The sequence below is a fragment of the Mytilus galloprovincialis genome, chromosome 10 (genome assembly GCF_965363235.1).
Source record: "Mytilus galloprovincialis chromosome 10, xbMytGall1.hap1.1, whole genome shotgun sequence".
Lineage (NCBI taxonomy): Eukaryota > Metazoa > Mollusca > Bivalvia > Mytilida > Mytilidae > Mytilus > Mytilus galloprovincialis.
This window is the reverse complement of record NC_134847.1, coordinates 50,811,306-50,838,728: the sequence shown is the minus strand read 5'-3', so window position 1 is coordinate 50,838,728 and position 27,423 is coordinate 50,811,306. Positions and strand designations below refer to the sequence as shown.

The following is a 27,423-nucleotide window of genomic DNA, read 5'->3' as shown; positions in this document are numbered from 1 at the left end:
ATGATTTTTAAGATAAGATACTATTTCGTTACAATAAAATATTATGGCAGGTTTTGGCAACAGAACTACAAACATTTTCATTTCTGAACAAAAATATAATTTTTTTTATCATCTGACAAAGTTAAAAACATATTATTATGTTGAATTATGTCAATAAATAAAGACTGTCTTAAATCTTCATATAATGGACATGTTAACAGTACATGTTTTTCATCTTCTATATCATCACAACTGAAACATAGACTTTTATCTATATCTTATATTTCGTAACGACCAGTTTCAATTTTTAAAGGACAAAATCTGATCTTATCACAGAGGGATTTCTAAAATGCATGACTTTTGATTTATTTAAATTAACTTTTAAAATTTTCAGATCTTTCATGAAATACTTTACATTGAACTTTCTCCTTCTAACAAAAGGGAATTTTGTTAAAAGGTTTCGGTGAATTTATGTTAATGCCAAATATCAAACAATACTCAAAATATTTCAATGACAACATACTGATATAATTCTTTTTTACAGGCATGAGGACATATTTGAGAACAACAGTAGAATACTGTAGAGATAAAGGCTATGTACAAACCATGACTGGCAGAAGACGATATTTACCATCCATTACTTCTACTCAACCATATTCCAGAGCTCATGTAATTATCTCTTATATAAACAGATTCATTTATTTTCATGGATACCATTTTTTGTGGTTTGAGGTAAAAATTATATTTTTATTGATATTAGATGCTGAAGCCTGCATACACACCTATGGAAAATGTACTTTGTTGAATATATAAATTAGTAGTTCCCTAGCTTACACCCCGAAATTGATGCAAATTAGTGTCTCATGAATAATCATGAATCCACAGTATATCTAATTGTTTCCTTGTGCAGTAACAAGTAAAATAATTAAACCCAATATGTCAGTGTATGTCAGAAGAGTATTGATATTTACATTTTATAGTCATATCACATCAAAATGTTCTTGCCCTGGATGTGATGAAAGATAACCTTTAACCCCCTAGACAAATATAGGTCAGCAAACATTAAAGTTAAATTAGCATATAATGTATTTGAAATATAGTTTTTACCATTGTTTATGGACATGTATTTTGCACCTATGAGATAAACTTTAAAAGTAGTTTTCTCCCTTTAAAGTTATCTTTTGACAGAGGAAAACTGGTCTTGTTAAAAAAATTACCATGTTAAAAAAAAATCATGTTATAATGAATATGCACCTGTAATATAATGTAGACCAACTTCTTTTTTGCAGATACTTTTTTTCAGGTAACCCATTCTAGCAGACGATTTTTTTTTCACTGTTTCCTATGATTATTCTAATGTATTATATATATAAAGGAAGATCTGAGTTCGACATATTCTCCACAATTCATATTCGCTTATTTGTTTTACCTGCTAAAGTTATGAAATTGGTTGCTATATAGAGATTACAGAGGAAACTTTTGAAATATCAAGTCTTTTATAGACAAATATTTGCTTGTATTTTTCAGGCAGAGCGTCAGGCAGTTAATACTACAGTACAAGGATCAGCAGCTGACTTGGTCAAAACAGCCATGAATTGTATAGATGTGAAATTAAAGGAGGTCTTCCCACAATCAGCATATACTCATTCACATAAGTTTATTGGTAAGAAATTGTCATTCACTGTTTGATAGTGACTTTGAGATGAAGCCCTAACCCTTTGCTTTTTGGTGTGTTTTTTTGCTATGCACATACTGATTTTATGTGTTTTCTTTTATTGTGAGCATGCAAGATTTTTTTCTTGCAAAATTGACATCCTTAGATATAAGAAGATGTAGAATGAGACAACTCTCTATCCAAGTCTCAATTTGTAAAAGTAAATCATTATAGGTCAGAGCATGGTCTTCAGCACGGAGCCTTGGATCACACTGAACACCAAGCTTTAAAGGACCCAAAAAATGACTAGTGTAAAACATATTCATTCAAACAGGAAAACTTACAGTCTAATCTATATAAAAAAAAACAACATTTATTTACCACATCAACATACAACAACTACTGATCATTAGGTTACTGACTTGGTATATTTTTATAAAAAAAAAATTGTTTATAAACTGATAATGAACAGTATTATTAGTAAGCCCCAGTTTAGGTACAAATAAACAACTGTTGTTGTTTTGTTCACATTCATGGAGGAAGCAGAGAGATTTACTTATATTGAAATGTTGTCCGTTTGATAAAGTTTTAATCAATTATAATGATAGACGAAAAAACAAATGGAAAAACAACAAATATTGGTCACCACAACTTAATGCATTTTACCAAAAACTCAAATTTTGATTAATTCCAACCTATTGGAAATAAAAAATCAATAGAATTCTTTTGAAACATCTTTATTGCACTGTTCTCTGCTGTTGTAATTTTACTTGACCTACAGCAGTTATTGAGCATCCCTATGAATAAGTCACTGGATAACCAAGAAAATTACAAGTAAATCCATATCACTTGTGGTTTGATTTACAAATTATTATGCAATAGTTTTTGATAAAGTAACAGGATGACAGGAATTTTACAGTATTTTCAACTTTTGTTTGTTTGTTTTTGTTTGTGTTTTTTTACATTAAACTTAAAAAGAGTTTTCAAGTTCATGTCAAATTGAAAGATTTTTTGTCTCGCCTTGACGGAGTCAAAAAGCAAGACATAGGTATGCTGTTTCCGGCGTCGGTGGCGACCGCATCAACAATGTATTAGTTTGTGATTTAGTCTAGTTTATGGTACACCACAAGTGGCCAGTCAGTCATATTTGGTATGCAGTTGTATTATTAGTTACACAGTGTGCAATCGTCCTAATACAAGAATTTATCGGGTCAATAAAATTCATATCGGATGAGGCGAAGCCAAACCCGATATGAATTTTATTACCCGATAAATTCCGTATTAGGACAATTGAACACTGTGTAACGAATTTATCCTGATTTTGTTATATTACATATTGTTATATTCAAATTCAATATTTGTACAATAATCAACCAAATATATTTAAGATATTTAATCTAAACCTGTTAAAAATTTAAAATATTAGAACTATAAAGCAGATCTTTTTTTATGCCCCACCTACGATAGTAGAGGGGCATTATGTTTTCTGGTCTGTGCGTCCGTTCGTTCGTCCGTTCGTTCGTCCGTTCGTTCGTCCGTTCGTCCGTCTGTCCCGCTTCAGGTTAAAGTTTTTGGTCGAGGTAGTTTTTGATGAAGTTGAAGTCCAATCAACTTGAAACTTAGTATACATGTGCCCTATGATATGATCTTTCTAATTTAAATGCCAAATTAGAGTTTTGACCCCAATTTTACGGTTCACTGAACATAGAAAATGATAGTGCAAATTTCAGGTTAAAGTTTTTGGTCAAGGTAGTTTTTGATGAAGTTGAAGTCCAATCAACTTGAAACTTAGTATACATGTGCCCTATGATATGATCTTTCTAATTTAAATGCCAAATTAGAGTTTTGACCCCAATTTTACGGTTCACTGAACATAGAAAATGATAGTGCAAATTTCAGGTTAAAGTTTTTGGCTTCAGGTTAAAGTTTTTGGTCGAGGTAGTTTTTGATGAAGTTGAAGTCCAATCAACTTGAAACTTAGTATACATGTGCCCTATGATATGATCTTTCTAATTTAAATGCCAAATTAGAGTTTTGACCCCAATTTTACGGTTCACTGAACATAGAAAATGATAGTGCAAATTTCAGGTTAAAGTTTTTGGCTTCAGGTTAAAGTTTTTGGTCAAGGTAGTTTTTGATGAAGTTGAAGTCCAATCAACTTGAAACTTAGTATACATGTGCCCTATGATATGATCTTTCTAATTTAAATGCCAAATTAGAGTTTTGACCCCAATTTTACGGTTCACTGAACATAGAAAATGATAGTGCAAATTTCAGGTTAAAGTTTTTGGCTTCAGGTTAAAGTTTTTGGTCAAGGTAGTTTTTGATGAAGTTGAAGTCCAATCAACTATAAACTTAGTATACATGTGCCCTATGATATGATCTTTCTAATTTAAATGCCAAATTAGAGTTTTGACCCCAATTTTACGGTTCACTGAACATAGAAAATGATAGTGCAAATTTCAGGTTAAAGTTTTTGGTCAAGGTAGTTTTTGATGAAGTTGAAGTCCAATCAACTTGAAACTTAGTATACATGTGCCCTATGATATGATCTTTCTAATTTAAATGCCAAATTAGAGTTTTGACCCCAATTTTACGGTTCACTGAACATAGAAAATGATAGTGCAAATTTCAGGTTAAAGTTTTTGGTCAAGGTAGTTTTTGATGAAGTTGAAGTCCAATCAACTTGAAACTTAGTATACATGTGCCCTATGATATGATCTTTCTAATTTAAATGCCAAATTAGAGTTTTGACCCCAATTTTACGGTTCACTGAACATAGAAAATGATAGTGCAAATTTCAGGTTAAAGTTTTTGGCTTCAGGTTAAAGTTTTTGGTCAAGGAACCTTTTGATGAAGTTGAAGTCCAATCAACTTGAAACTTAGTATACATGTGCCCTATGATATGATCTTTCTAATTTTAATGCCAAATTAGATTTTTACCCTATTTAACGGTCCATGGAGCATGGAAAATGATTGAGTGGGGCATCCGTGTACTTTGGACACATTCTTGTTTTAATTTTTTATTAGGTCAATGGTTTAGGAGATAATTCCAATTTACGTAATAAATAAGGGAGATAATTCGTATTGACGTAATAAAAAAAATGTACTGAAATTTATTAGGACAATATAAGCCAATCAAATTGCGAGAAATTACTCTAAATCAGGATAAAAGCATTGGCACATCTCATTTCCATGGAGATTATTTGAACCTGCCCTCTCAGTCATGGTCCATTGACTTTGAAACTTTTGCTTATATACATGCATTAGTTTGTGATTAGGTCAGTTTATGGGGAACCACGAGTGGTAGGTCAATGATATTTGGTATGCAGTTGTATAAGCATTGGCATATCTCATTTCCATGGAGATAATTTGGCACTGCCCCCTTAGTCATGGTCTATTGACTTTGAAATTTTTCTAAGTTGTCATGTATTAGTTTTTGATTAGGTCAGTACAAGGGGAACCATTAGTGGTAGGCCAATGTCAATTGGTATTCAGTTGTATAAGCATCGGCACATCTCATTTTCATGGAGAATATTTGGCCTTGCCCCTCAGTCACAGTCTAATGACTTTGAAACTTATCTTAGTTTACACATATTAGTTTGTGATTAGATCTGTTTAAGATGAACTGCTAATGTTAAGTCAATGTTATTTGGTATGCAAATTTATTGTCATTTGCAAGTATTGTTTCCATGGAGATTATATAGCCCCACCCCCTCTTCATGGTTCATTGACTTTGAAACTTTTATATAGTTTACAAGTTAATGTTTGTATTTAGGTTTGGGAACGGCTTATAATAACGTCAGTGGTATTTGGTATGCAGTTGTATTAGTATTGGCACATCTCATTTACATGGAGATTGTTTAGCCATGTAACTCAGTCATTGTTCATTGACTTTGAATGTTTGCATAACTTAATTGTGTAAGATTGTGTAAGTATTGCTATTTTGATTTCAACCTTTGCATAATCAAAATTACAAAAAGGCGAGACATAATTCTGTGATAACAGTTTATGTTTTAAATGTTCTAGCAAACAGACAAATTTTTATGCCCCACCTACAATAGTAGAGGGACATTATGTTTTCTGGTCTGTGGATCAGTTCGTCCGTCTGTTCATCCATCCCTTCGTCCGTCCGTTCATTCATCCTGTTTCAGGTTAAAGTTTTTGGTCAAGGTAGTTTTTGATGAAGTTGAAGTCCAATCAACTTGAAACTTAGTACACATGTTCCCTGTGATATGATCTTTCTTATTTATATGCCAAATTACAGTTTTTACCCCAATTTCACTGTCCACTGAACATAGAAAATGATAGTGCGAGTGGGCATCCATGTACTTCGGACACATTCTTGTTAAATGCACTTTTGAAGTGGTCAGTCTGGGAATCTTCATACTTTAGACAATATAGCTTTGAAATGTAGAAAAATTAGCACTGAAAATATTAAAACTATTGTTTTCTCCTAGTACTGTAAAGTTAGAAATTTTTGTAATGTTTTCATTACTGCAAAAAATTTTGATGGAATTGGTATCTCAAAATAAAAAACTCTTATCATTTTTGTATGTAGCCTTTACAGAAATCATAATGATCAATCTTGCATTTTTGTCGGTTTTTCAACAATTTCAACTATACATACATGCAAACATTTCTGAATTTACAGCTACTCATTATTATTTTTTGTCGAGCCTGCAACTTTTGTTGCAGAAAGCTCGACATAGGGATAGTGATCCGGCGGCGGCTACGGCGGCGGCGTTAGCTAACTTCTTAAAAGCTTTATATTTTAGAAGGTGGAAGACCTGGATGCTTCATACTTTGTATATAGATGCCTCATGTTACGAAGTTTCCGTCAGTCACATGTCCAATGTCCTTGACCTCATGTTCATGGTTCAGTGAACACTTGAAAAAAAAGTTCAAATTTTTTGTAATGTTGAATTCTCTCTTATTATAAGTAATAGGATAACTATATTTGATATGTGCGTACCTTGCAAGGTCCTAATGTCTGTCAGACAGTTTTCACTTGACCTCGACCTTATTTCATGGATCAGTGAACAAGGTTAAGTTTTGGTGGTCAAGTCCATATCTCAGATACTATAAGCAATAGGGCTAGTATATTCGGTGTATGGAAGGACTGTAAGGTGTACATGTCCAACTGGCAGGTGTCATCTGACCTTGACCTCATTTTCATGGTTCAGTGGTTATAGTTAAGTTTTTGTGTTTTGGTCTGTTGTTCTCATACTATATGCAATAGGTCTACTATATTTGTTGTATGGAATGATTGTAAGGTGTACATGTCTAGCGGGCAGATGTCATGTGACCTTGACCTCATTTTCATGGTTCAGTGGTCAAAGTTAAGTTTTTGAGTTTTGGTCTTTTTATCTAATACTATATGCCATAGGTCAACTATATTTGGTGTATGGAAATATTTAATGATCTTTATGTCAGTCGCGCAGGTTTTATTTGACCGATACCTCATTTTCACGGTTCATTGCACAGTGTTAAGTTTTTGTGTTTTGGTCTATTTTTCTTAAACTATAAGTAATAGGTCAACTATATATGTTGTATAGAAGCATTGTTAGCTGTACATGTCTGCCTGGCATGGTTCATCTGACCTTGACCTCATTTTCAAGGTTCATTGGTCTTTGTTTAGTTATCTTGGTTAATGTTAAGTTTATGGTACAGTTGTTATAAAGCTTAGCTTTTTACTTAGGACTATCAACATAATATCAATGATTAGTATAGAAGGCGAGACATTTCAGCGTGTGCACTCTTGTTGTAGAAAGACGCAATGTTAGAAGCAGAAGTAAATCCACAACAATGAAATTATCTGGTGGCTACCTTGTCCTACAGCTACATGATGAACTGATTTACGAGGTTTGTCAAGATGATATGATACCTGTGGCACAGATTATACAAAGTGAGATGGAAAATGCCATGAAGCTGTCTGTCCGTCTGCCAGTTAAAGTTAAGGCAGGACCTAGTTGGGGAAAGCTTGAGGAAATAAATTTGTAAACAAGTAGTGGAACAGAAAGTACTGCCATTGTCTCTGTCAAAAATTATAAGAAAAGATCTTTATCAGACTTGTCAGGGTTATTCAACTTCCAGTGAGGTCATAGTATTTTTGATGACCATTCACTAACAGGCATGTCAGGGTTATTCAATTTTCCGTAAGGTCATAGTATTTTTGAGGACCAATTACTATCAGGAATGTCAGGGTTAATCAATTTCCCATGAGTTCATAGTATTTATGAGGACCAATTACTATAAGGCATGTCAGGGTTATTCAATTTCCTATGAGGTCATAGTAATGAGGTCATAGTATTTTGGAGGACCAATATCTATCAGACATGTAAGGGTTATTCAATTTCCCATGACGTCATAGTATATTTGAGGGCAAATCACTATCCAACAAATGTCAAAATTACTCAATTTTATTTATAATTCTTAAAGACCTATCACATGCAAAACTCGTTTTTAGTTAGTTAAATGAAGTGAAGTTGTAAATCAAGAATAAAAAAAAATGTTGAATTTTAGTGATTTCTTTTTTGTAACTGTAAATTCAGACATAATTGAGTGTATTGATTTTGGGGATTTTTGAAGAAAGTACAATAAAGCAAGTTGAATTCTTTCTTTTAAATTGAGAAAAGCTTCTTATAGATACATGTATTTGATATCAAAATGCCAGTTCTTATTATTTCAAAAACTCAAATAAGTGTATTATTAAAAAACCTTCTGGAAGTATCTAAATTTATGATATATAGTTTTTTTACATTTCAATATATACTTGCTAGAGTTTGGAGATTAGGAGACAAAAAGTAAAGTATACATTTAATTATTATTTAATACTTACTCAATGTTAGTTTGTAGTATTCATGTTCACTATAATCTTTGTGAGGTTTTACATTGTAAATTAATAATCATGACCTGTTCTACACCAATGTGCCAAAGGATATGAATGTTAGTGTGATATTTAACATGTTTTGCCTGTTATAAGTCTGCACAAGTATGCAATCAACATGTTTGTGTCAGTTGATTCACATTGATTTCGGAATGTGTGCAGACCCCCAGTTTTTGACTGTTATACATCTAGTCCTTAAATTTGTATAAACTTGTATACAATATCGATATTAACTTGTTATTATATTTTCTTTTAACAGAACACATTAAACTAATTAATTGCACTTTTGCCTTTCTGTTTCATGGTTAACTCAATCTACACATCTATTTCGTATATCTGTATGTTTGTTATTGAATACCAATAGAAACTATTCAATAATAGTAAAACATGTACATTCATACATTTACACATTGAATACATTTTCACCTTGACAATTTTTACTGGAATATGATACATGTCATTAATTACCCAGTTAACCCATATTTATTAGAAATTCACCGAATAGGGATTATCAACCTGATGATAAGTTTTAAGCCAGTATTTTTGTCTTTATGTCATCTCTCAGCATTTGAAGATTTGTAATTTGGTCGAATTCTATATTAATGGCCTATAAGAAAACCATAGATATGAAAAAAAAAAGTATAAAACTTTATTTTCATATCTTCTATTAACAAAGGACTAGGTCCGGTAAGGGCCTATTTTGGCCTCAAATTTCAGGTTCATTTAACGAAAGATTTTGGACACTTTTTAAACACTCAAGTGTCTATTTCAATTGATTCAATTAGTTTATGTGAAAGATTTTAACTGAATTATTCATTAAAAACGCTCTGATTGAAGCTTAAATATTAAAAATCTATCAAATATGCCAAAAAACTTCACTTTTCAGATGGTTTTTGTCCAAAATGAAAGTAGCCGCATCCATGTTCATCCTCAACCTTTATATATGATATGCATTATCATCAAATACAACTTACATTTCAATATTATGAATGAACACGAATGCGGCCACTTTCATTTAAGACAGAAACTGTCTAAATTTTACTAAAATGCTTAAATTGTGAAGATTTCAGTAATTTAGCATGACTTAATGATGCTAGTACACGATATATGTGCATTGTATTGTAAAAAAAAGATCATATTTATGTAGCAGAAGCATTCTACTTTCCAATAAATAGCTAAAAGATTACATTTTCACAATTTTGTAAAACTGCCATATTTTGGGGCCAAAAAGGGGTCTTGCTGAACCTACTTCTTTTCATATATCATTTGACTTTTAAAAAATGAAAAAAAGTGAAGTCGAACAGCAAAGGCTTACTTGCTAGTGTGTCCTTTTTCAGTCAGGTACTCTGCCATTTCAAAATTCTTAATAGAACACTTTAACATACTGTTACCTTAAAAGTCAAATGTATATACCTTGTAATATATAAAAAGGATCTACCTTGATCTATAATGGTTTACTTTTACAAATTGTGACCTGGACAGAGAGTTGTCTCATTGACACTCATAACAAATCTTCTTATATCTATTTATCAACAACAAATTGAAATTAAATATTTGTAAGGAAATTATTTAATGTATTTAAAGATTTTCACATAGCTGTTTGTAGTTATTGTTACCTATTTCATGCACAGCAGGTACGAAAAAAATGAAATGGAAACAATTGTTTTTGTACAGGGTAATTGTAAAGGCAAATATTGTACTGATATTTTTGTAGATGTATACAGCTATAGTTTAAATATTTTTTTGAATTAAATTAAGTTAGTGAATTCAGATACCATCTTTGTTAATTGTTAATACAAAAAGAAATATTTATTAGAACCAGTTGTATTTGAAATTTATGTATATTTGTAAACAATAAAAAACATGATGCATAGATTTCTCAATAATTATTGTTTGATTCAGATGCAAAATAGGTTATGTTGGTTCATGTCTGTCACATTTATTTTTCCTAAACAGTTATAAATTAGGCCATTTGTTTTCTCAATATAATTGTTTTAAAATTTTTCATTTTGGGGTCTTCTGTAGCATACCACACAGTATTGATTTTTCACATTGTTGAAGGCTGTAAGGTTGCCTAAAACTGCTTACATCCACTTCATTTAGTTGTGTCAGTGGCAATCATACCACATCTTCTTTTTATATAAGCTGGTTGTTGTCAAAACAAGAAATAACAAGATAGAATTTGTTGTAGACTGCAAACTTTACCCATACTCCAAGTCATTTACTTCCATGTCAGAGGTCAGTTGATAGAAAGGAAGGAAAATGGTGTATAAATAAAGGACACAAAATCCCTACATACACTTTGACCCCAGTAGTAAGTACTTCTGTGTTGACATGAATTATTATTGATATGATCATAATTATTAGTTAACTGCTTACAAAACTAAGGATTTTTTACCCAATGAAAACATTACATTAGCTGTATGTGGCAAATTCTTGTGGAAATTTGGTCCTCAACGATAATCAACTTCATACTTTATTTTACCTTTTAACTTTTCTGATGACCGAGTCTTTTGAACGTGTGTTTTGTGTATAAAGTTGTAATCCTGGTATCTATGATGAGTTTATTGTCAACATCTAAAGCTATTAATCTTCAGCTTGTTTATTTTAGAGAATAATAATAGTAATAAAACTGTGTGAGTGAATTGTAATATCAACAATCAAACAAACCAATGATAATATTAATTTTACAGCTCTTATCATAAAGCTAGCAAGTTAATTGTTTAGTTGGCTTGCTTGCTTTGTAAGAAATAATGTTTGCTGAAAGACATCTGAAAACAATATATAAAGGCAGGGTTAAACTTGTGGCAATAAGTGAAATTAGGCATTAAGCTTAAATCCTAGGCAACGAGCTAACGCATAGGCAGTAAGTATATTGCCTAAATGATTTTAGGCATTAGTCTTAAATCCTAGGATTTAAGCTTAAATCCTGAAAAATATGAGCAGGCATTAAGCTTAATGCCTAAAGTATAAATGCGAGTAAATAAAAGACATTTATTCATTTAAATAAAAATATATTTGTTACATAATAACATGAGAACTAGGTTTATCGAAATTAAACTGTCCTGTGATTGGTCCTGTAAAACTATATGCTTAGGACAGAAATTATGATAAAGTAAGGACCGACTTACGACATGTCTCAGCATGCACATTGAAGCTATCTGAGCTTTACCTTTGAGGATTATCTTAGTTAGATTGTTCTAACCGTTGTCCTTTGTTTTGGCGTAAAAGAAAATAGCAAATGAAAAAATTGAAATATTGTAAATTTAACCAAGAACTTAAATGAAAAAAAGCGATTTATTATAAGAAAATACTTATTTAAAATTTTAAATTTAAGGGTAATAAATAATTTTGATATTAGAAACTCTATGAAACCAAAAAAATAAGTAAAAAAACTACGTTTTATATTAGAATTGAATTGTAAATATAATCGTACATCTTTCATATAGATACTGAGTACTTCAAATATTTTAATTACTGTAAAAGAAAAAAAAAATATTGTACTGATGCCAAACTACAGGGCCCAATTTCATCCTAAATATATAAAAAAAGAAGATGTGGTATGAATGCCAATGAGACAACTGTCCACAAGAGACCGCAAATAGAAACACTAATAAAATATGTTATTTGTATTTAAACGCTTCAAATAATAATCTAAAAATATGAAAACATAATAGAAATTTGTGTCGAATTCATTTTGATATCACATGTTCTGGAACTGTGAAGAAAGAAAACTTACTAATTCAATAAAAAAAAAAATGGAAATGGTCGATCAAACATTAATACAAACAAAGCAAGCAAGCCAACCAAACTCATTCATTAGGAAATCGACTGGAAATGAAAATAAAGGTATTAATTGCACTAAATATCTGTATGATAAACCAGACTCAAAGGACCAGGAAGTGAAATAAAAAAGTTGCAATCTCATTGTTTAATTAAGAAACAATACAAAGAGTATGAGTGAAGTGATGAAGACTAGAAGTTATCTCAAAATCAGAACATTCACTTGAAACAACCTAAAGCTAAGTTTAGTTGCTTTTCTTTACAAGTTATGGTAACTGGGCTATGTCACAGATCTTATAGGATCACAGACTTCGTTTTAACTATATGCACCATTCAAATTGGTGTACAAGTGTAATCTCTTGTAGACTGTAAATCATCGATTTTTGAAGTTTTCAACACGGTGACAGATTAGTTGATACACAAAAATTGAAGTTGGTGACCCTATAATTAAAACGGAAATTTATGTATCAATATAGGTGTTGAACAACCAATCCACTCCCTTCAATTTAGAACATGTGTCAATATATATGTTCCTGATGTATAGACCTTGCATCTTCTTTTATTCATATAAATTTTGCAAAACTTAATAAAATAGATACAAGGACTAAATTCTATATATACGCCAGACGCACTGTTCGTCTACAAAAGACTCATCAGTGACGCTCAAGTCCAAAAAAGTAAAAAAAAAACCCAAATAAAGAACGAAGTTGAAGAGCATTGAGATCCCAAATTCCTAAAGGTGTTGCCAAATACAGCTAAGGTAATCTATGCCTGAGGTAGAAAAGCCTTAGTATTTCAAACAATTCAAAATTTTGTAAACAGTTAATTTATAAATATAACTATACCAATTATAATTCATGTCAGCACAAAATGTGCTGACTACTGGTCTTGTGATACCCTCGGGGATATAAATCTCCACCAGCAGTGGCATCCACCCAGTGGTTGTAAATAAACTCATCATAGATACCAGGACTAAATTCTATATATACGCCAGACGCGCGTTTCGTCTTCAAAAGACTCATCAGTGACGCTCGAGTCCAAAAAAAAGTTTTAAAAAAACCCAAATAAAGAACGAAGTTGAAGAGCATTGAGATCCAAAATTCCTAAAAGTGTTGCCAAATACATCTAAGGTAATCTATGCCTGAGGTAGAAAAACCTTATTATTTCAAAAAAAATCTGAATTTTCTAAACAGTTAATTTATAATTTTAACAATACCAATGATAATTCATGTCAGCCCAAAAAGTGCTTGTTAACATTTAAGTTTGCAAAGAAGGATTTGTAATCTAAACACCGACCATGCAAGGGCTGTATAGTCAGTCAAGGTCGTTGAAAATATCCATCGTCGTAATCTAACTCACATATTTAGTTAATACAATCTACTTTAGACCTCCTAGGGACTGAGTAAAACTCGTATGTCATTGAGTCGACAGGATTAAATCTTTTATGCCTCATTTCCGTTCTCTCTTGAAACGTTTTATGATAATAGGGTTGGTTGAGATATAAACATTTGATCGTTTATTCAAAGATATAAATATTTCAAGAATAAAATCGGCCGCATGAGTTCTGGATTTTAGTTCATTTTTGATGGTGGTAAGGTACGGTCACCTATTGTTGATTACTTAAGTTGTATTTAACAAAGTTTTTAGGGATTTTTGGTCCGCAAAGCTCTTGAACTTCGTACATTATTTGGTCTTTTTAACGTTTTTTTTTATTCCACCGTAACTCGTGAGTCTTTTGTAGACGAAACGCGCGTCTGGCGCAAATATAAAATTTCAATCCTGGTATCTATGATAATTTATTTACAACCACTGGGTCGATGCCACTGCTGGTGTAATCGTTTTTACTCAAAGGTATTACCAAAATTATAAATTAACTGTTTACAAAACTTTTAATTTTTGAAATACTAAGGCTTTCTACCTCAGGAAAAGATTACCTTAGCTGTACTTGGCAAAGCTTTTAGGAATTTGTGGTTTTCAATGCTCCTCATCTTCGTACTTTATTTGTCCTTTTTAACATGTTTTTATTCGAGTGCACTGATGACTCTTTTGTAGACGAAACGCGCGTTTGGCGCACATATTAAATTTCAATCCTGGTATCTATGATGAGTTTATTTACAACCACTTTGTCGTTGCCACTGCTGGTGGAGTTTTAATTCCCCGAGAGTATCACCAGCCCGGTAGTCAGCACTTCTGTGTTGTCTTGAGTTATCATTGATATGTTCATGATTATAAATTAACTGTTGTCAAAACTTTGAATTTTTGAAATACTAAGGCTTTCTACATCAGGAAAAGATTACCTTAGCTGTACTTGGCAAAACTTTAAGGGATTTATTTTTTATCATCAAATGCTCATCATCTTCTTTCTTTACTTGGCCTTTTTAACATATTTTTATTCCAGCGTCACTGATGAGTTCTTTGTAGACGAAACACGCGTCTGGCGCATATATTAAATTTCAATCTTGGTATTTATGATGAGTTTATTCACACCACGTTGTTTGTATAGTTGAGTTGTCTCATAGGCAATCAATCCACATCTCCTATTTTCTGATTAAAGGTTAAACAATACAAGAAATACTTAGTGTAATAAGATCGGCCGCAGGGACAAAAACAGTAAACGAGGTATGGCAAGACGATACAAACCACCGACATTTGTAATATTGGCAAGTAGATGGTCTTCTGTTAACAGAAGTAACAAAAGTTCCTCTAATGGAATAAGAGGGAACGAGTAGTCCGTCTCCACACTGACGCTAGGCCATAACCTAAATAATGCTTTCCCAAGAATTCGGCATATTGTAGCATATTGTCTAACGTAGAATTATAGGGCCATCTTGCCAGATCCCACATTTACACTGCACTAACACTGTGACAACTGTATAATATAATACGAAAACAATTATAGATATCAAAATACATAAGAAGTGTCTTTTTTTGTAAAAACGCGTATGAAAAATAAAATTCTTAATATTAAAGTTTCACTTTTCTAAATCTTTAAACTTCCACTGACTATAGGCTAGGATACGATAAAATTGAACAATGTCTGTTTATAATCAGTATATTAAGTACTTTATGTATAGTCAATAAGGACACATAAACAAAATAATAACAGAATGAAAACTGGATCATAACTAAACGTAAATGAAACAACTTTCATAATAGGTGCATTTTGGTATCACGTTATCTAGCGGAAGGGGAAAATTATAATGAATAACAGACTTCGGAACAAGTTTGCAATTCCGCTGAGTGCAAAAGTTGTCACCTTAATCTTTGGAGGTAGGTCAAAATAAAGTTGGTAACTTGGTTGGTATTGGTTTCCCTAATATTTTTCCTAAAAATTCTTAGCTCTAGCACCACTGTCGAAAACGTTATTGCATTTTTTTTTAAATTTCCTTAGAGGATTTTTTTTTCTTCCTCGAGTGAAAAAAGATTTTCTGTAGGACAATTGTTGCATATATTTTTCCTTTGAGGAAATTCTATTTCTTTTGAGGAAATTCTATTTCCTTTAAAGAAATTTACTGCATCAAATTTTCCATAAAGGAAATTCTTTTTCCTGTCAGGAAATCTTGTCAACTACTATTTCTTTTGAGGATTTTTTTCCTCTATGGAAATTTCTGTACATCAAATTTCCGCTAAATGTTTTACCCAATTTTTCCATGATGGAAATTTCTTAACAATACAAACAATATGAACATATAAATATAATTTTTGCCAGACTGAATAAATGAAACAAATGATATTTTTAACTTTAATTAAGGAATGACTGTAATATTTTTTCTGTCTATGAAGAAATAACATAAATAGTTTGGTGCACACTGAATAACGCGCGTAGCGGGTTATGTAACAGTGTGCACCACATTTTTTATGTTATTTCGAATAGTCAGAAAAAATACTACAGTCATTTCTTATAATTTAATTCTAAATTCCATTTTAAACCGTAGAAAACCATGAAAAAACGTTGATGACGTTACGGTCACATGACTAAATCATGTCTATGGGCTCATAACAAAATAACGTCAGCCATCAGAAGACGCGTTACATCCAAAAGTAAATTATTAGATTTTAACTGATATGTATCATGACATACAAAACAATACAGACTGACTTTTAAGGTCTAGGTATTGTACATACTTTATATAATATCACTTTAATTTTGATTTATAAAATATTTTTTGTAGAAAACTTTTTTGTGTTTTTTTTCTTGCAACACATTGATAGGCAACCAATGAGAAACCTCTCTGTGCAACGAAAAATATTGAAAAGAAACGGTTTTGGTCTGTGAATGATATAAATTCTTCAAGCATATGTTTAGTTTTATAATACTGTAAAGTGGCATAAAGTATTACACAACTCCACTTAAATAGAATCAATATTTATTCATGAAAAATATCAAACATTTAGCAACACATTTGAATAACGAACGTCTAATATTGAAAATGAAAACGACAACAACAACGTGTGCACCTATCTAGACAAAGTAAATGACAATAAATAAAGTTGAACTCGTCTGTTAAATCGTTCAAAGTGCTCAACATAGATCAAATATCTGCATATATACCATACACTTTTATAACATACAAAACATTGAAAAAAGACTAAGTGTGATAGAAAGTATTATAATGCAGAATTGTACGTGTATGACACACTTCATTAAAAGCTACGTACAAATGATTATGTTTGACAAAAAGTTACAAACCTGATCGAATGAAAGGAAAACATTTCAAAAGTTTTATGTAATTTTGGCTATCTCATTCGACAGGATTTTTGTATGCATTTTATTAAAGTTGTATTACACCTGGTTTAAAGACTTTTACAAATAATACAGAATCTTATTATATTTCAATATCTAAAATCAGATTTACCCCGTAAAGTTGCAACCTAGAAATCAAAATTAGCATGGTTCTTAAATCGACTTGAAGTTCAAAAAATAAAAAAGCCCACCTGAGTTAAGGCTCCATATAAAAATAATACAGAATCTTATCATATTTTCATATTCAAAATCAGATATACCTTTGTAGGTTGCAACCTAAAAATTAAAATTAACGGATCTGAAATCCACTTGTTGTTGAAAAAATACAAGTCTACCCCATATGCAATGTTCTCGATCTATGACACATTTTTGTAGTGCACAACGTTGTTAAAAGATACCGAGGTCACTCTTTTTGTTTCTGAAGAGTTCGACATGTAATTCACTCGTTACAATTTATCCGACAAACAATATTAAAACATTTCGATGATACTGCGAAATTGAAGCTTTGATATTTGATTGGCATACCAGGAAGCAGTCTATTTATTCTGGATCATGTTCAAGTAAAAAGTGATCATGCATTGGTTTAAAAAACGCTAACAGACCTGATTACATGAATGATGGGAAAACAACCTGATTGTTCGATTAGTCATGTAACAAGAGGCTGCATGTTATATTTTCATTTGACTAACATGAAAGCAAACGCCTACAAAATATACGGTAATTATTCATATTACTTGCAGAGTCCAATTTGATAATAAAAACTGCTTATCTGTGTGGGAAATTATATCGTATTTTAGAGCATGAAAACCAAAACAAAAGTACATATACGAATCGGAATAAGACGATACAACATAAATATAAACATTAATGTTTGCCCAATATTTGGAAATCTCAGCTAGACCCTACTTTTCTTTTCCAATGTTTTCATGGTTTTTTTTCTCATACTTTTTTTAAGGTAAAGTATGACAATGTTAAATGGAAGAAAGTCTAGAGAAAATTTTCCCTGCCACCTTTTCAGTGGCTTACATCTCGAGAACAAGCACACGAAGCCTTCATATTTGTCTGCCTTTATCTATATACTATCAATTTATAATAAATATACATTTCTGTAAAATTCAAGACATTCAATGTAAAACACTTTTAAAACACTGACACTAAATAAGACAATGGTAATAATGCAATATTTCTGTATTCAATGTTTTCTAATGTACACGATAACTGTATTTTACCAATCGGCGCAAACAACAAGTAAGTTCAACATTTAGGAGATCTTTGATGATTTTGTAATAGGGTAGCGTTTAATACACTTTTCATGGCCATTTACTTCATACAGTGAATACAATCTGATACTTTCTCGAACACTTTCGCTATGATTATATTTGCACATACCCAAAAACAAATTGTATACTCGTTTGTTACAAACGAAACTAAGGAAAATGAATAACCCTTGTAAACCTGTAAGTATGGTGACAACAAACGAAAACACTGATAATGGAATAAATGAGTCTACTATTTGCCCAATCCACGTGATTCCGGTTAGCGAGAAAAGCTTAAAGTACACATAAAAATCTTGTTTATCGTTTGCGGTGCTCCGAATGATTGGTCTTGTGTATATTGTGTAAGCTGTGAACCCAAATAACCAAATATTTATCACACAGATGACCCCTACTGGACAAATAAACGCAGCGATTTGGGGAATAGCTGATATAAAACAATTAGACCCACCATAACCAATGTTTGCTCCACCTGACAGCTTAATTTGAGTGGCTATATTAATGATAACTATAATGAAAGGCGTTCCGTATGAATAACAAACATATCTTAAGAAGAGTCCATTATTCTCTGACATACTACTGGTTGGTCTGAAAGTGGTAAACACAGAATACATATGATATGAACACACGTTCATGCAGGCGAATGTTGACAACCAAAACACATGAAGGATGATACCAATGGCTTTACAGATGAGTATACGATCAGTCCAAATGGTTCCAAATTGCAAACATGTCTGTGCAATTAAAAGGGACAATATGAGACACATATTATTTTTGCCAGGTAAGGTTCTCAGTATCGGGAAAATGCAGTAGGTAATAAAAGTTACTAGCAAGCAAAATAAAGAAACGCATGTACATACAATTGTCGTTATTTCCAGAGCATATTCTGTGGATGATTTGATATATCTATTTAATAGGAATGAAAGGAAATCATCGACACAAATTCTAATTTTGTTATTTGAATCTATTAAGAATATGTCGTAATGAATTATTATTTTGTATTTTATGAGTAGAACAGAAGAACCATCTATTGTATATTGGTCGGCGTCAAAAACAAACTGTGGGCAGACAATTTGTCTATTGATTTTTGTTGATTTATAATTTCCGTATTTATTTAAAAGTTCGGTGTTTTCTTCCAATTTCCAGCATTTCGACTCGTATCTAAATTCCCTAGCCATGTGAACAAAAGTGAGTAGATCAGAGAATGCGGAAGCTAGAGATATTTCCATGCTAAATGTATCATTGTCCTTCTCAAAATCCGAGTTTTCAGGAACCATTTTCAGAAGTGATTGTTCAAGGTCATTCCGATAAATGTTTGATTCTATGAACACATCAAATGCAATATACGTAAATACGTTTGGATTTGACTGACCTAACGAACATGGAAAATTTGAAAATGTTTCAGTTTTAAGAATAACCAGACTAGTTGTACCAATTGAATGATTTCTAACAATATTTTCAAACCATCGTAATATGATTTTCTCTGTTCCATTAAACTGTTTTGGTGAATCAGCATTTCTAACGAAGACCTCTAAGTTGTATCTTATATTCCTGGTGACTGTGAACAAAGGGTCGCAACTTCCACCAATCAAATGCCTTCCTGGAAAGCACGTGATGTTGCGACAGTTTTTCTGAAGAAAATGAAAAAAAAACAAACAGTTGAATTAAAAAGTAATCAATTCAGAATACGATATATCTATGGAAACCATTAAACGAGTGGTTTAGTATGTTCAGATGATATATCCCAATGTTTAAAGATTACAAAAGTGGACCGGATACAAATATTGAAATTGTAATTCACTTTTAAAAGCATAACACACAATCGTATGACGGATAGAACTACACAAGACATTGCAAAGATAACTAAATATTTAGCAGCACTTATCCAATAAAACAGATGGTACAATTTGGTGTTGGAATACCAAAATTCAGAATCAAGAAAAGATTGGCCCGATATGCCTTCCTGGAAAGCACGTGATGTTGCGACAGTTTTTCTGAAGAAAATGAAAAAAACAAACAGTTGAATTAAAAAGTAATCAATTCAGAATACGATATATCTATGGAAACCATTAAACGAGTGGAAACCATTAAAAGATTTGCCCGAAATGCCTTCCTGGAAAGCACGTGATGTTGCGACAGTTTTTCTGAAGAAAATGAAAAAAACAAACAGTTGAATTAAAAAGTAATCAATTCAGAATACGATATATCTATGGAAACCATTAAACGAGTGGTTTAGTATGTTCAGATGATATATCCCAATGTTTAAAGATTACAAAAGTGGACCGGATACAAATATTGAAATTGTAATTCACTTTTAAAAGCATAACACACAATCGTATGACGGATAGAACTACATAACCCTTGTCACCATCTTACGGTGTTTATATTTCTCAACTTGTACGATTCGCTCGTGTATGTTACAATGTTTTAGATTTTAACGAGAGAAATTTATGTATTACTGAAAAATTATTACACCAGGGTTTTCGATATCACAAACTAGTCAAAACATTTACTAAATTTTATCATCGGTATAAAGACATCATTCGTAAATATAGCTCAACATGCAGACTTCTAATACGTTCAGGTATTTCACATCCATTTTTTTATGGTAATATTCTTTATAAAGCACAAAGGTGTCAGTATTCACCTCAGAAACTTACAAAACCTTTGAATAGGCTTATTTAGAAGGGATATAATTACGATACTGTTGTCAAGTCATTAAAGATTGCATATTTTGGCGTTAATATTGAGTCACTGATAAGGTCTTTGCATCGGAACTAAACACATTATTTTTTTTAAAACAGTTGTTGGCATGACACGGGTTATGTTCTTCTCATATATGTTATGATGGTATGATACTTAACCCCTAACGGGAAGGATTGTGCCTGATGTTCATATGATGAAATCATAATCTTTCAGTCAGTTTAATTGAAGTCTGGAGCTGGCATGTCAGTTAACTGCTAGTAGTCTGTTGTTAATTATGTATTATTGTCATTTTGTTTATTTTCTTTGGTTACATCTTCTGACATCAGACTCGGATTTCTCTTGAACTGAATTTTAATGTGCGTATTGTTATGCGTTTACTTTACTACATTGGTTAGAGGTATAGGGGGAGGGTTGAGATCTCACAAACATGTTTAACCCCGCCGCATTTTTGCGCCTGTCCCAAGTCAGGAGCCTCTGGCCTTTGTTAGTCTTGTATTATTTTAATTTTAGTTTCTTGTGTACAATTTGGAAATTAGTATGGTGTTCATTATCACTGGACTAGTATATATTTGTTTAGGGGCCAGCTGAAGGACGCCTCCGGGTGCGGGAATTTCTCGCTACATTGAAGACCTGTTGGTGACCCTCTGCTGTTGTTTTTTATTTGGTCGGGTTGTTGTCTCTTTGACACATTCCCCATTTCCATTCTCAATTTTATTTTGAACGAAGTAGACAATAATCAATAATCTTGAATGACTTTTAAAGTAATTGTAGACCTGCTACAGAAACAACATGTTTGGACAAATACATGATCTAAATTATGAATACCCTTCTGAGATCCCGCAATAAGTTTGTGTTGCACAGTGTTAAGTTTTGTATGTAGCGTTTTGTAGATTTTGTCTTTTGGTCAATTTTTTTGTTTTTCTTTATGTTAAAGAAATGACAGTTTGTTTTTCGAGTTTGACTATCCTTTTGGTATCTTCCGCCTGTCTTTATACCTTCTCCTTTGGTGAATTTGAGTCATCATCGGTAGTTTATAAAGCTTATAAAAAGGTAAACTTAAATTGACAAAAATAAAAGATTTGCTAAAAACGAATAAAACTAGACAAAATGTTATAGCGTTTAAATTATAGCGCTTTAAAAAGTAAAATATTATTAAGATGATGACCATTTACGTCAGGAGTTTAAAGACAACAGCACAATTTTAACTTCGACCAAGGTAGAAAAAACAAGCAACGCATAGTAATCATGACACGAGCAACTCTTTTGTCCATAAAATATATCATAAAACAACAAGGAGAAATAAGATCCATGATAATATCTATCCCATAATTGGGCTTTGGATGTGTTTGTTTGACCATTATCTCGAGTGTACGTGATGATAGTTTAAAAATACGTGTAATTGCGTCTGACATACTTTATCAAGGTTAAACTGTTTCTTGTTACTTCGTCTCCCGAATTAAATTTAGGCACATTTGTTTTTATATTTTCATATAATTATCAAAAAATAAAGTCACAAAAATACTGAACTCCGATGAAAATTAAAAACGGAAAGTCTCTAATCAAATGCCAAAAACAAATGATAAAACAAATTAAACGAATGAATAACAACTGTCATATTCCGGACTTGGTACAGACATTTTCAAATATAGAAAATGGTGGATTGAACCTGGTTTTACAGAGCTAAACCTCTCACTTGTATGACAGTAGCATCAAATTCTGTTATTTTTACAACGATTCGTGAACAAAACAGACATAATCGTTAAACAGTCAAAATATGGTTACAGCTGTCATCACTGTGTTACAATCTTCAAACAAACAAACATTTACTAAAAAGCATAAAATGTACTTACTTCATTTTTGTCGTACAGCTGTCCATCAGAACAGTAATGAACATCCCATGGTTCATCACTTGTTTTTGTCTGATCAATTTGGAACAAGTTTCGAATTTTCACTCCCGGAATATCACATGGAACAACACATCCTGGGCCTTGAAAATTACACAAATAAGGTTCAAAAGGGGGAAAACATGGAATGGTATATGTGTCAATTTCAGTTTCATTGACTTGAAATACCATCATGCATGGTTGTTCGTTACAAGCGTGACAAAATTCGTTTTTATATGGAATTTCCCTGATTACCGTTGGAAACACAAAACATCCAGTTGTTAAATTATCAGCCAAATACTGACACGTACCTGTTTCGTTACATTTCGATTTGATATTTTCATTAAAATTTGGAGGGTTACAAATCGAGCAAAATACGTTTTTAAATATCGTCTGTTTATGCTTTGTCTGAGGTAATACTGCATACGTTAGATTTTCACATGCCCACTGAATGTCGAAATCAAACTCCGTCAATATTCCGGAAACGTCGCACTGATGAACGATGTCGTTATATCCGTCCCTGTGACATTCTACAGGTAATTCGTTTTGCTTTTTGAGGCTTATTCTACAATTATTCAACATAGCCGTTAGAATAATATCAGATATAGACAAATAACGATCATATACAATGTCGACATCATTTTCGCAGATAATATTTATGTAAAACAGAAAAAGGTAATGATCATTGTAAAAAACATCATCAATAAACGTAACTTGATTACAGATGTAGCAATGAAAATTTTTGTATTGAATATTCGTAACTGTATCTACGACCGGGAGTAATGAATAAATGTCTTGACCATTTCCGGTACATTTTTCCCTTAATAATGTAGAATTAAGATTTTGAGAGCAGCTTTCTACCACGGCATACATAAATTCTTCGAGTTTATAGTCATCAAAAAAATTTATAACATTGCCCATACACATGAATGGATTGGTCAATAACACATCTAAACAAAGTGGTAAATTTCCTTCGTAAATCGCTGACAAATTACAACTACATGGGGTCATAATCGGTTTGATGACATCAAGAGCATCCAGGGGCAACAACTCTTCATTGCACAATCCAGGAAGAAATGGATTATATGCATATGCCTTTAGCAAAGTATTTGTAAGGTTTAACGTAAAACTCTGATTTTCTTTATCATTGACAGTTACTGGAGTAATTTTCATCTGATCATTCAAATATTGCTTATAAAACGACAGACTAAAGTCACTTATATTTTGCAAAGTATAAAAGGTAACGCTACCTTTACGTCCATAAGTGATACTAGCATTTACATCTACAAAGGAATTACTAAAAGTGTTATCTCTATTACACAAGTAGCAAAATACATTTAAAAATGACGAACTGTTGTCTGGGTTGTTATAGTATTGACAAGCATCATGGAGCCCTTGGTCAAAAGGTTTCCAGGAACCAGTTGAGTTACAAGTTCGAACATCTGTCGTGTATATGCGACGAATAGGATTACAAATAAAACAAAATATGTTTTTGTACACTTTGTAAACTAGTTTATATGTGGATTCACATGCGTACTGAATATCGGGATCGAATATGTCCCACATACCTGTCATGTTACACTTGTTAAAATGTATTTCTTCATTTTGAGAACAGTTTCGAACAGGAAGAGTATCTATCTGATACATAATAAAGCACTCCTTTTCCATCGCCTCGTCTATTACCTGTTGATAGGTTGATAAGAAATTGTAGTCAGAAAACAGGTAACAAGAAATATTTAAATCCCATTGGTGATACGTGGTATGTCCATGGCATGATGCGCAGTGTTTATTCAGGTATGTTAGTGGTATGTTGGTTGACGTCACGTGAGGAGTTTTCATACGTTCTACAGTTGTGGGGTTCCTCGCGCATAATTCAATTTCAGTATCATTTGACCCATATGGACAACTCGTCACCATTGGAAATATGGCAGTTACTCGATAATAGGTTGAATCGAGAATTATGGAATCTATGCAAGTTTGTTCTGGCATTTTAAAAAAAAAATCCGGGCAACAATTTTCATTTATTATGCATGTTGAATTACAAAAACATTCAGGACATAGTTCTATGTTTTTGTATGAATTGTTAGGTAAGTATGAGTAATTCATATAGACATGGTCACACATATAGTCTGGGCCACACATTAGAAAATGATTATGTATGATATTGCTATAATTATACATCAACGTTGGCGTGAACAGTGTAATGAAAATTAAAATGAAGCCCATCATGAAACCTGTTTTACTAATCATGCTTAAAGTGACCGATATTCGACTCCCATCAAATGATGAAAATTGTCCGATACAGAATATTGAAACATCTGAAAAGAGAAAAATTATAGTCTCAATCATTCAATAATGAAAATTTTCATTTCAAAGAAATCTTGATGTCCCAATAATAAAAGTATCAAATTACCCTAGCAGATTAAATATATCACTAGAAAAAGGCACGATGTGCGTTCGTTACATCAAAAATGTAACTGTCGGAAGTCAAAATACTAATATCTACACAGAAAGTTACAACTTACATTGAAAACAATTGATGTTTATTCACATGTTTCCATAGAGGGGCAGCAGAAAGTCCCTTTTTGGGCCTTTTTTGCATGAAATCGTGATTGGGCTTTTATTTCCGCGGGTATTTGGGTTTGACCGTTATCAGGAATTTGGAATTAATAATATTTTTTTAGGATCTGGGAAAAATGCCTTATTTCTTCTGGAGTTCGGGGTGACACCTCCAACCGCACCTCTCCGTATTCTAAGCTCGATGCCTCCAAGAGTTTACTTCGTCACACAGTTTGTAGCTTGTATGTTTTGAATATCAATATTTTCTTCTAAAATCTGGTCTCTTTAGGAAAGTGTCTTAAAAAACCCCAAATAAACTTGGTTAACGATTTGAACGCATTTAATCAAAACATAGTAATTTTATTAACTTCAATACCTTACCTTGTTTACACACACACACACATATAGTTTAAGCATGAACAGCTATTTTATACATAATTCAATTTGAACAGATTTTTGAAAGACAATTACGACTAATATGTATACATTAAAGATAACACATCAATTATACTTAAATAATATCCAATCGTCATATTATTTAATATCTAAAACTTCTCAATATGGTCCAAATCTAAAACTTTCCGACGTCTTTTAATAATACAACTGTCAGTTTTGACACATAACTAACATATAAGAACATCTTTATGTGCGAATATAAGATACATTTTCTAGAAAATTATTTTTAACTGCAGTCATAATCTGTGAGGCAAATTAAGTTGATTACCAGAAGGTTTGACAGGTACGTTTGAGTATTCAACTGCAAAGTATTCTAGGATTGTTATATTTTACCGGATCCAGATCCAAAATCAAGTAAAGCTTAAAAAGCAGACATTATTTTAGGACTGTTTATACGACTGCGGAAAAAAGATAACGTTAGACATTACTGCTACTGATGTTAATTTTGACCCCAGTCCTGTATAAAATTAAAATAAGAAAGATTTAATTGAATATTTCACATTTCCAGAAGCTGATTAGTAGATTCTTGTTGAACAAAGCTTCCGACAAACATTTTTGTGAACAAATGCATTTCAAAATCAAATTTTTGTTTGTTTCCAAAGATATAGAATATGTCATAATCTTTGAAATTATGTTATAATTCGTAATTTATATTTTTAAGGAAATTACTTAAAATATGTCAGATAACATAGTTAAGAACAAATAACCTGAATTGTACATTTAAACAAAGATCAAGATCTTCATGTCATATTGTATATAAATTCTCATCCATGTTGAAATATAGCAGTTCTTGAACATCTGAAAGATACAAAACTGGTTCACAAAAGCATCGATTATTAATAATTACCACATGGGTAATTTTCAAATGAGATATATGTATATTTATGATGACATTTTATGTTTGGTAAAGAAGGGTAGATTGTATAAAATAAACATCTGGAAAAAAAATAACAGAACGATTTTGCAAATCAGATCACTTAAACTTCAACAACACATTTTGTTTGCATCAAATTCATTGGCTGGACCGTACAATTTTGTAGTTGATCTTCTGTTTCGTTTTAAAAACCAACACAAATATAAAAACCATTCTTCAAGAGTTAAGGTTTACTAAACCCTTTATAATCAATGTACTGAACATTCTTGCACTGACCTTGCAGTTTTGTTAAAAAAAAATGGAAACAACAAAACATTATTATTTTCATTTTTCTGATTTTTTTTTGTTTTTCATGCATAATCGACTGTGAATTTGTTTACGGTCGTTAGTTTATCTGGGACACACAAAATTATTTCGTGGATGACTTGTTTTCTAAAAGTCTGCTTACAAGCATATACAAAATTTGTACCTAGTTGAACATTAAATTTCGGGATTCACTAGACCTACACAATAAGTATCCAAAAGATAATAATGTCCTCTGTTTTTTGTTACATTTTTAAAATTGTTTGTCATATTTCAATCATATATTAATAAAAAAAAAAGCAAAATGAAAAAATAAAAT

The 27,423-nt window shown here is 31.8% G+C and overlaps 2 protein-coding genes across 3 annotated transcripts in view; one reads left to right on the top strand and one right to left on the bottom strand.

Moving 5' to 3' along the window:
* LOC143047759 (DNA polymerase theta-like) overlaps positions 1 to 10,397 on the top strand; it is a 58,716-nt gene extending 48,319 nt beyond the window's left edge. For both annotated transcript variants that reach the window (XM_076221000.1, XM_076220999.1), the window contains 3 exons: positions 524 to 648; positions 1,507 to 1,642; positions 7,404 to 10,397. In XM_076221000.1, the coding sequence (XP_076077115.1) occupies positions 524 to 648; positions 1,507 to 1,642; positions 7,404 to 7,636 (494 nt within the window). In that variant the 3' untranslated portion in view covers positions 7,637 to 10,397. The remainder of the gene's footprint in view (positions 1 to 523; positions 649 to 1,506; positions 1,643 to 7,403) is intronic.
* Positions 10,398 to 18,310: 7,913 nt separating this feature from the next.
* Positions 18,311 to 19,659, bottom strand: LOC143049516 (latrophilin receptor-like protein A). The gene has a single exon (XM_076223123.1). The coding sequence runs from the start codon at positions 19,598 to 19,600 to the stop codon at positions 18,311 to 18,313; it is 1,290 nt and encodes a 429-aa protein (XP_076079238.1). The 5' UTR covers positions 19,601 to 19,659.
* Between the last annotated feature and the right edge of the window lie 7,764 nt (positions 19,660 to 27,423).

What these genes read in the sequence shown, in the direction of transcription:
- LOC143049516 (XM_076223123.1), bottom strand. Translation starts at nt 19,600, where the DNA reads ATGGTTCCTGAAAACTCGGATTTTGAGAAGGACAATGATACATTTAGC.